General features: G+C 41.4%; 1 protein-coding gene across 1 annotated transcript; it reads right to left on the bottom strand.

Moving 5' to 3' along the window:
* Positions 1-1,112: 1,112 nt before the first annotated feature.
* On the bottom strand, positions 1,113-3,343 carry RASD1 (ras related dexamethasone induced 1). The gene is made up of 2 exons (XM_082260972.1): positions 2,992-3,343; positions 1,113-1,985 (listed from the first exon to the last, which is right to left on the bottom strand). Exons 1-2 carry the CDS (start codon positions 3,311-3,313, stop codon positions 1,456-1,458), a joined length of 852 nt encoding a protein of 283 aa, XP_082117098.1. The 5' UTR covers positions 3,314-3,343; the 3' UTR covers positions 1,113-1,455.
* Positions 3,344-11,333: the final 7,990 nt, after the last annotated feature.

Here is an 11,333-nt window from a genome sequence, read left to right as displayed (position 1 = left end):
TGCCTCTAGAAGTCATGCCTGTGCCTGTCAGGGTATTTTAATGCTTCATGGGACTTGTAGTTCCACAACAGTTGGCTACCCCTTGTTCAAGAGAATTTTGTATTATCTAGAAACAAGTTTGTGCACCATTTGTTGATTTGCTTTGTGTATTGATTAATATTTATTGTTACCAGGTGGCAAAGGCGTGTGCCTGGGCACCCCCTAATCACCCCGTGTGCCACAGATTCCCCATTTAGAGCCCTGATATGTCACCAAAGCCTGGAGCTTCTAAAAAGTTGTTTTAAAAAAATTTTAATTGTAAAAAAAAAATAATAATAAAAACTACTGACACCGTCCACCTGCCTACTGACACCAATTTCTGCCCTATTGAGATTGTTCACTACTCTACTGACACCATCAGTATATACAAGGACGTCTTTAACACAGGGCAAAAGGGGCAGCTGCCCTGGGTCCAGTCATTGTTGTAGGGCCCAAAGCAGCTGCCCCTTGAGCCCGCACTGCCTTTAAATAGTTAATAAGTGGTTTTGGCCAGGGTCCAATCAATAATAAAGACGGCCCTGAGTATATATATATACACACACACACACACACATATGTGTTTGGGCTATGGGCTACACACCCTAATGCAAAAGGCTGTGCACACCTATGCCATGTGGGTGTAAAACCTTAGCACACCAAAGAATAATCTATACAATTCAGGACGGTAAAAGTGGAGCCCATAGCTTGTTTAGCTTTTGCGATCTATAAGTTCCAGTACTCCCAATGCATGCTGGGACTTCTAGTGCAACAGCCACACAAGCCACGGTCACCTAAACATCATATACCCATTTTTGTTTTTGCATCACCACCTTTTGTAGGAATCGAGAAAGCAGACATACGAGAGTGAATTTAAATTTTTTATTATTCTGTAAAAAAATATAGCTGTATGACATGACAATGAAATGTCTGATGTACTATAAACAAAATGGTTTTGTTCAGTTCCATTTACAATACTCCGAGAAATGTGCCCAGGGCACTGTGTAAACAAAGTCACTTTTCAGTCCTCGTAAAGTCTACAGAGATCAGATATTGTCCTAGGTCTCCCCGTTACTCAGTCCAGATGGTAAACCCACAGGGGAGGGCGGTCATTACTCCGCTGAGTATTTTATCTTTAACTTTTTTTTTTACATAAAGTCAACATACAACTTGCTGTTTGCTCCTTCTCAGTTCTTACGTTTAGACAGACTGGATGTAATGCTGCCCGAAAAAAAAAAATCATCAGTTCCCCCAAGGCTGACCTTGGCTTTCCACAACAGCCTTGGTGCCCCGACTACCCGGCAGAAGGCATGGTGGGCATGTGATCCCCACGACGGACATGCCTCCTTCGACTTGGCTTCTTCAAAACACCTTGAACTTTTGTGTTGTCGAACTATGTATATATTTATAAAGCCTCGGCGGCTATAGACATGTTGACCCCTAGCTAATAACACATCTCTCTTTGTCTTTGCTCTGTCCACCTCCGATAGCTTTCTCCCTAATGTACATTAAGTCACTGTGGATGCTGGGTCGGCGGGCAAAAGGGGCCACCACCCCAAAGGCATCTCCGTCCTCCTTCACCTTTTTTCCTTTGAGGGTCTTTTTGTGCAAGATCTCGCAATACTGGACGGAGACCTTGCGGTGGAGATCTGGACTCATCTCGCTGGGTAGCTTGGCCATGGTGAATAAAGCTTGGAACATCTCATCCAATCTAGAGTTCTTCTTGGCTGAGACCTCAAAGTAGGAGCAGTTACTGTCCGTTCCAACCAACTGTTCAATCTCTTTGGGTTGGACCTCTCGGTAGAAGTCTCTGTCTCCCTTGTTGCCACAAATCACCAGGGGGACTTCAAAGTTTTCCTTGGTCTTGTTCTTCAAGCAAGACTTGGTCTCTATGATCTGCTGCTTCAGACGCTGGACCTCCTCGAAGGAGTCACGATTGTCCAGACTAAATACCAAGATAAAGACATCACCTGAAGAAAAGAAGAAGCAGGTTAGTATACAAGCCAACTTTTTATTTTTATTACAACGCAAGACAGCTTTTTAAGTCTAGCAATGTAGGAGATACTGTTTCTCAACCAGCCCATTAGTACGACTACCATCTCACTAGTAGTAAGTCACAGTCAACTAGACTTGTTCTGTAATATTGATGACCTTTCGTAGCTTAACAAGACTTTTCTTCCAGTATCTTAGTAAGCTTCAAAATATCTTGAGCATTACCGGACATGCCCAGTTGAATGTGACTAACTACTATTATATACCATGATCTTATTAAGCTATGAAAAGCCTTTAAGGTTGCAAAACAAGTCCAGTTGCATGTTACTAACTACTATTATATTCCATGATCTGAATAAAGGAGAACCTTTGCAGACATAGAAGTGGCTTAGTAAGCTATGAAAAGTCTTTAAGGTTGCAAAACAAGTCCAGTTGCATGTTACTAACTACTATTATATTCCATGATCTGAATAAAGGAGAACCTTTGCAGACATAGAAGTGGCTTAGTAAGCTATGAAAAGTCTTTAAGGTTGCAAAACAAGTCCAGTTGCATGTTACTACTACTAGACACTAGACATACCATGTTCTGGATCAAAGAGAACCCTCAGACTTTAGCCAGCTCATGGTTTAATATTGCACTCACCCCATTGACAAGACCTACAATCCTGTATAGGCAATGCCTAATTTAAAGTTGCATGCAAACCCAACAGTTTTATAGCAGCTGTCCCTACCAGGGCAATAAAATTGTTTAGGTGCTCATGTAAGGTTGCACTGGGACTTCATGCAAAAGTTGAAGACAACTAAGACTCCAACCAAGGGGCTTCCAATAGAAAGATTGGGCATATGACAATCTTAGTAGGCTGCAAAGGTTTTAAGGTTTAATCTTTGCCCATATGCCCTCTATACCCATGCAGATTGAGCTTCGCAATTCTCCAACTATCTACTGTAAATAGGTAAGTGGTGATCCAGGAGAAAGGTACCTACCAGTTAGGATGGAGAGCCTTCTCATGGCAGGGAAGGGGTGGTTGCCAGAAGTGTCCAGTATGTCCAGTTGGTAGACCTCTCCCCTGATGCTGTAGAACTTTCGGTGGAAGTCCTCTATTGTCGGGGTGTATTGCTCCTCGAAGCGGCCGCTCAGGAAGCGGCTGACAATGGAGGTTTTGCCCACCTTGGAGGAGCCAAGGATGACCATGCGGTAGCAGTTCTTGGCTGGGATGTTCAGCTCGGTCTCATTGGGGCACATCTTCTTGATCATGGTTGTCAGCTTTCCTCTGACTGTGCGGGTAGTGCTGTGACTGAGCTGCATATGGAACAATCCTAGAAACCTACAAGAGCTCTTCTGGCTGCATGCAGAGCCAGCACCGACTTTTATGGAGCGCTCAGACACGCCCACTGTGATACGTCACAGTGCAGGCACAGCTCCGACTTCTGCAGAAGTGCTGAGCAGAGGAGAGGGATTGCTGAGGAGTGACAGTTGTGTGTGTACGTGAGAGAGCTGCAAGGAGCTATACACTCTTCTACCTGGATCCTGGACTATGCATATCACATAGATGACTATACACCATACCTGACATTATGTCATCATATAGGACACCATGGCATTAGAATATACTCTGTGCATAGGATCCCATATATCCACACACCTATACTCTGTGCATAGGATCCCATATATCCACACACTTATACTCTGTGCATAGGATCCCATACATCCACACACCTATACTCTGTGCATAGGATCCCATATATTCACACACTTATACTCTGTGCATAGGATCTCATGTACCCACACTCCTATACTCTGTGCATAGGATCCCATATATCCACACACCTATACTCTGTGCATAGGATCCCATATATCCACACACTTATACTCTGTGCATAGGATCTCATATACCCACACTCCTATACTCTGTGCATAGGATCCCATATATCCACACACCTATACTCTGTGCATAGGATCCCATATATCCACACACCTATACTTTGTGCATAGGATCCCCATACATCCATACACTTATACTCTGTGCATAGGATCCCATACAGCCACACACCTATACTCTGTGCATAGGATCCCATATATTCACACACTTATACTCTGTGCATAGAATCCCATATATCCACACACTTATACTCTGTGCATAGAATCCCATACATCCACACACCTATACTCTGTGCATAGGATCCCATACAGCCACACACTTATACTCTGTGCATAGGATCCCATATATTCACACACCTATACTCTGTGCATAGGATCCCATACATCCACACACCTATACTGTGTGCATAGGATCCCATACAGCCACACACCTATACTCTGTGCATAGGATCCCATACATCCACACACCTATACTCTGTGCATAGGATCCCATACATCCACACACCTATACTCTGTGCATAGGATCCCATACAGCCACACACTTATACTCTGTGCATAGGATCCCATATATCCACATACCTATAGTCTGTGCATAGGATCCCATATATCCACACACCTATACTCTGTGCATAGGATCCCATACATCCACACACCTATACTGTGTGCATAGGATCTCATACAGCCACACACTTATACTCTGTGCATAGGATCCCATACATCCACACACCTATACTCTGTGCATAGGATCCCATACATCCACACACCTATACTCTGTGCATAGGATCCCATACATCCACACACCTATACTCTGTGCATAGGATCCCATACAGCCACACACCTATACTCTGTGCATAGGATCTAATACATCCACACACTTATACTCTGTGCTTAGGATCTAATACATCCACACACCTATACTCTGTGCATAGGATCCCATATATTCACACACCTATACTCTGTGCATAGCATAGGATCCCATACAGCCACACACTTATACTGTGTGCATAGGACCCTATATATCCACACACTTATACTCTGTGCATAGGATCCCATATATCCACACACCTATACTCTGTGCATAGGACCCCATATATCCACACTTATACTCCGTGCAAAGGATCCCATACATCCACACACTTATACTCTGTGCATAGGATCCCATACAGCCACACACATATACTCTGTGCATGATAGGATCCCATACATCCACACACATATACTCTGTGCATAGGATCCCCTACATCCACACACTTATACTCTGTGCAACGGATCCCATGTATCCACACACCTATACTCTGTGCATAGGATCCCATACAGCCACACACTTATACTCTGTGCATGATAGGATCCCATACATCCACACACATATACTCTGTGCATAGGATCCCCTACATCCACACACTTATACTCTGTGCAAAGGATCCCATGTATCCACACACCTATACTCTGTGCATAGGATCCCATGTATCCACACACTTATACTCTGTGCATAGGATCCCCTACATCCACACACTTATACTCTGTGCATAGGATCCCATACATCCACACACCTATACTCTGTGCATAGGATCCCATACATCCACCCACCTATACTCTGTGCATAGGATCCCATCCATTCACACACTTATACTCTGTGCATTGGACACCATATGAGGTGAGATGGGATTCCATACATCTGCAGATCACAGATCCAACACATTATATTATACACTATACAATCACATACATCTGCAGACCACAATGACAGAACCAACACATTATACATTGTGCATGAGATCAAATACATCTGCAGATCACAGATCCAACACGTTATATTATACACTGTGCATTAAATCCCATAAATCTGCAGATTACAGAACCAACACATTATACACTGTGCATGAGATCCCATAAATCTGCAGGTTACAGAATCAACAACACATTATATTATACACTGTGAATAGAATTCCATACATCTGCCGATCACAGACTCAACACATTATATTATACACTATGCCTTTGATCCCATACATCTGCAGATCACAGAACCAACCAATACATTATATTATACACTGTGCATTCTAGAAATGTACTGATCACAGCCCATACATTACATTATATACCGTGCATGAAGTTCCACACATCTGAGATTAGACTTTCTTGCAAAAAGACCAAAACATTATAATATGCATTGTGCATGGGATTCCATACATTTACAGATTGCAGAGCCCATACATTATAATATGCCCTGTGCATGGGATTCCATACATTTACAGATTGCAGAGCCCATACATTATATTATACATTGTGCATGGGATTCCATACATTTACAGATCGCAGAGTCCATACATTATAATATGCACTGTGCATGGGATTCCATACATTTACAGATCGCAGAGTCCATACATTATAATATACACTGTGCATGGGATTCCATACATTTACAGATCGCAGAGTCCATACATTATAATATGCACTGTGCATGGGATTCCATACATTTACAGATCGCAGAGTCCATACATTATTTTATACACTGTGTATGGGATTCCATACATTTACAGATTGCAGAGTCCATACATTATAATATGCACTGTGCATGGGATTCCACTGCATGGGATTCTATGCATTTGAAGATCGCGGAGCCAGCCAGGACATACAATCACTGTGCATAGGGTCCCTTACATCTGCAGACAACAGATCCAATACATTATAAAATATACAGTGCATGGGATTCAATACAGCTACAGACCACAGATGCAATACATATATATTGTGCATTAGATCCCATACATCTACAGATCACTGAACCAATATATTATATCTGTACATGGGATTCCATGTATCTGCAGATCCCTGAGCTAATGCAATACATTATGCACTATGCATTGGATTCTTACACCTGCAGATGACAGAGCCTATACATTATATTACACATTCTGTGCATCTGCAGATCGCAGAGCCAGCCAATACAATCACTGCGCATGGGATTCCATACATCTGCAGATCACAGATCCAATACATTATATTATACACTGTACATGGGATTCTATATATCTGCAGATCACAGATCCAATACATTATATTATACACTGTACATGGGATTCTATATATCTGCAGATCACAGATCCAATACATTATATTATACACTGTACATGGGATTCTATATATCTGCAGATCACAAATCCAATACATTATAACACTGTACATGGGATTCTATATATCTGCAGATCACAGATACATTATATTATATTATACACTGTACATGGGATTCTATATATCTGCAGAACACAGATACATTATAATATACTCTGTACATGGGATTCTATATATCTGCAGATCACAAATACATTATAATATACTCTGTACATGGGATTCTATATACCTGCAGATCACAGGTACATTATAATACTCTGTACATGGGATTCTATATATCTGCAGATCACAGATACATTATAATATACTCTGTACATGGGATTCTATATATCTGCAGATCACCGATACATTATAATATACTCTGTACATGGGATTCTATATATCTGCAGATCACAGATACATTATAATATATTCTGTACATGGGATTCTATATATCTGCAGATCACAGATACATTATAATATACACTGTACATGGGATTCTATATATCTGCAGATCACAGATACATTATAATATACTCTGTACATGGGATTCTATATATCTGCAGATCCCTGAGAAAATGCAATACATTGTGCACTGATTATTGAATTTTATACATCTGTAGATCACAGAGTAAATATAAAATATACAATGTGCATGGGATTCTATATATCTGCAAGTCACCTAGCTCATAAATTATACTATACACTGTGCAGAGTATTCTATATACCTGCAGATCACATCAGCACTACATCCTTCTATAGACTGTGCCTTGTATATATCCTTGTGTAGATGACATTCACTGCAGGGAGAATTCACTGCCTGGCTGTCACAGGACACAGTACAAGGTCCACATAACAGACTGAGCTGAGCAGTGTAATACTAGACAGGGAACCTGGGATTCTGTTCATCAGAGGATAACATCTGCTGCAGAACACAAGCAGTACCTGACTGTCCCAGCTACTGTACAACATGCACTGCCAGACACTTCATAGAGGAGAATACTGTGGATCCAATACAGATTAGTCACTGAACTTGGAATTCTGTCCTCTTTCAATAACCCCAGCAGCCACAAGACATACAGACTGTGTGATACTGAATCTGCTATCCATCTGATGGGTGCCAAATTCACTATAAATCCCAGCATCTACTGCCAGGGCTATATAGGGGAGATCAGGGCACCTACACAGCAATACTGTGTATATCTGTAGAAGGTCTGAACACCTCTACAGCCTATGCATTCTACATCACATTACTAACACTGAGTTCCCATCTAGCTGAAGGAGATCAAAAGTGCTATAATTATGTCGCTGTACACAGGTAGCAATGTGCTGTGCACCTGCAATTACCCATCTGAGAGGATTATAGCTGCCATTGCTTATGCAAGTCTGAGATTAGACTTTCTTTTAAAACACCACCAATATAACATATTCTCATCAGCACAGAGGCACTACAGAGGCATCTGTGCACCATACACACTCTACCTGACATATAGTCTTACAGCATTACATTATATTATATCATACACAATGTAGCATAACTGCTTCCTCATTATAGATCATTGCATCCACAGTATTGAAGATCATATACATTGTACCATCATATCCTTAGATATTTCATCTATATTCGTCTATATTATGTCTTATATATTGTAAAATAATGATTTGTGCTTATAGATCTTGCAACCCACTGTATAGTTTCTATATACATTGTACAAGATTATGGAAGAACTGTAGATAATTATTTCCACATCATGTAGAGACTTCAATCAGAGAGAGCTCTTATATATATGAAACTATTCAATGGGTTCAATGATCTACAAGTACCATATAGTGAATGTAATCTTCCATAACTGATCCCATTATTAATATATATTTTTCATAATTTTCTGTCCATATCAGTTTTTTGTTGTGTATTGTCAACTGCAGCCTTCATCTGTTAGCCTTGGTAAGTAGGATATGTGTAGGAGTCTGTACATTTGACAGATAATAGCTACAGGATTTTACATTGTATCCCACAAGGGTATTGATGGATTATATTTATGTGTCATGTACAGTTTTCTATAGGTACAGGTAAATCCAGAGGAAGCTTAGACATTGGTTAAGTGCTGCTTTAAATAACACCTTATAACACACAAAGCAAGTGTAAGGTACATTTATGTGCAATAAACAATAATATGTACAGAATGATATAAGAAGCCTGCACACTCCTTGCTGTATCAAACGCCAGCAAGGTGTAAACTCTTTGCTAAGAACAAATGAAATAAAGGCAAGAAGTCAGCAGTGGAATAAGCCAGACCAGTGGTCTGCAAATTGATGGATATGGTCCTTTGCTTGCCTTTATCTGGCCCTTTGAGCTAATATTCCTGCCACTGACACCAACAATGGGGTATAATTCCAGCCACTGATATCAACAATGGGGTATAATTCCAGCCACTGACACCAACAATGGGGTATAATTCCAGGCACTGACACCAATAATGGGGTATAATTCCAGCCACTGACACCAATAGTGTGTATAATTCCAGCCACTGACACCAACAATGGGGTATAATTCCAGCCACTGACACCACAATAGGGTATAATTTCAGCCACTGGTGTCAACAATGGGGTATAATTCCAGCCACTGGCATCAACAATGGGGTATAATTTCAGCCACTGGTGTCAACAATGGGGTATAATTCCAGCCACTGGTATCAACAATGGGGTATAATTCCAGCCACTGACACCAACAATGGGGTATAATTCCAGCCACTGATACCAACAATGGGGTATAATTCCAGCCACTGGCATCAACAATGGGGTATAATTCCAGCCACTGGCATCAACAATGGGGTATAATTCCAGCTACTGACACCAACGATGGGGTATAATTCCAGCCACTGACACCAACAATGGGGTATAATTCCAGCCACTGGCATCAATAATGGGGTATAATTCCAGCCACTGGCATCAACAATGGGGTATAATTCCAGCCACTGGTATCAACAATGGGGTATAATTCCAGCCACTGACACCAACAATGGGGTATAATTCCAGCCACTGATACCAACAATGGGGTATAATTCCAGCCACTGATACCAACAATAGGGTATAATTCCAGCCACTGGCATCAACAATGGGGTATAATTTCAGCCACTGGTGTCAACAATGGGGTATAATTCCAGCCACTGACACCAACAATGGGGTATAATTCCAGCCACTGACACCAACAATGGGGTATAATTCCAGCCACTGGCATCAACAATGGGGTATAATTCCAGCCACTGGTATCAACAATGGGGTATAATTCCGGCCACTGACACAAACAATGGGGTATAATTCCGGCCACTGACACCAACAATGGGGTATAATTCCAGCCACTGACACCAACAATGGGCTATAATTACAACCACTGACACAAACAATGGGGTGTAATTCCGGCCACTGACACCAACAATGGGGTATAATTCCAGCCATTGACACCAACAATGGGGTATAATTCCAGCCACTGACACCAACAATGGGGTATAACTCCAGCCACTGAGACAAACAATCGGTCATTATTCCTCTCATTGACACCAATTGGGCACTATTCCTCCCACTGACACAAACACTGGGATACTATTTCTCCCCCTAATTCTAAGGAGTGCATTATGGTAAAAAATGTTTAGGCTTCAGAACCACTTTGATAGCCATAAAGGATAGAAATCCACTTTGTGTGCACCAAATGCCTTTAATCACCTTAAAATTACCTTGTAAAAGCAAAAGTGGTGACATCATCAATATGCTGTGCATAACCTATGCTGTGGGAGGGACCCAGCAGGCCCCACCCACTACAGACTGCCTGTAGAAAACTACAGGAGTGGGCGGAGACAAGACCAGCCATCCTGCACAAGGAGAGAGAGCAGCAGTGAGCGGTCTTCATTACAAGAAGCTCCTACACAGAGATAAAGTCTCACATTGGATTACTGCACAGATCTGGAAGAAATACACAACGCACACCAACATTAAGGGAGGAATATATACGACTCTTGTATATAGGCAACATTTACTGATCTAGGAGTTCAGCTGTAAAACAAATGTCATCTGTAAAGTGCTTTGAAAACTGATAAGTTAATAAAGCTGCACAATGATGTTATAATCTATTGCAGAGGATGCCATTTTATTTCCTGTAATATATAGATAGGCAAATCCATATTGGTGAATACAAAATCAATTGTGTAAAGTTGCTTTGGGAGAGATTTTCTTAACCACTTGCCTACTGGGCACTTAAAACCCCTTCCTGCCCAGGCCAATTTTCGGCTTTTAGCGCTGTCGCACTTTAAATGACAATTGCACGGACATGCAAAACTGTACC

This window comes from Pelophylax lessonae (genome assembly GCF_965119305.1).
Source record: "Pelophylax lessonae genome assembly, chromosome: 6".
In the NCBI taxonomy this organism is placed as follows: Eukaryota; Metazoa; Chordata; class Amphibia; order Anura; family Ranidae; genus Pelophylax; species Pelophylax lessonae.
This window is presented reverse-complemented; position numbering and strand designations above follow the sequence as displayed.

Excerpts from the sequence above, each read along its gene's own strand:
- RASD1 (XM_082260972.1), bottom strand. The coding sequence starts at position 3,313 with ATGCAGCTCAGTCACAGCACTACCCGCACAGTCAGAGGAAAGCTGACA. Across the intron at positions 1,986-2,991 it reads AAGGCTCTCCATCCTAACTG|GTGATGTCTTTATCTTGGTA; the intron begins GTAGGTACCTTT and ends TCTTTTCTTCAG.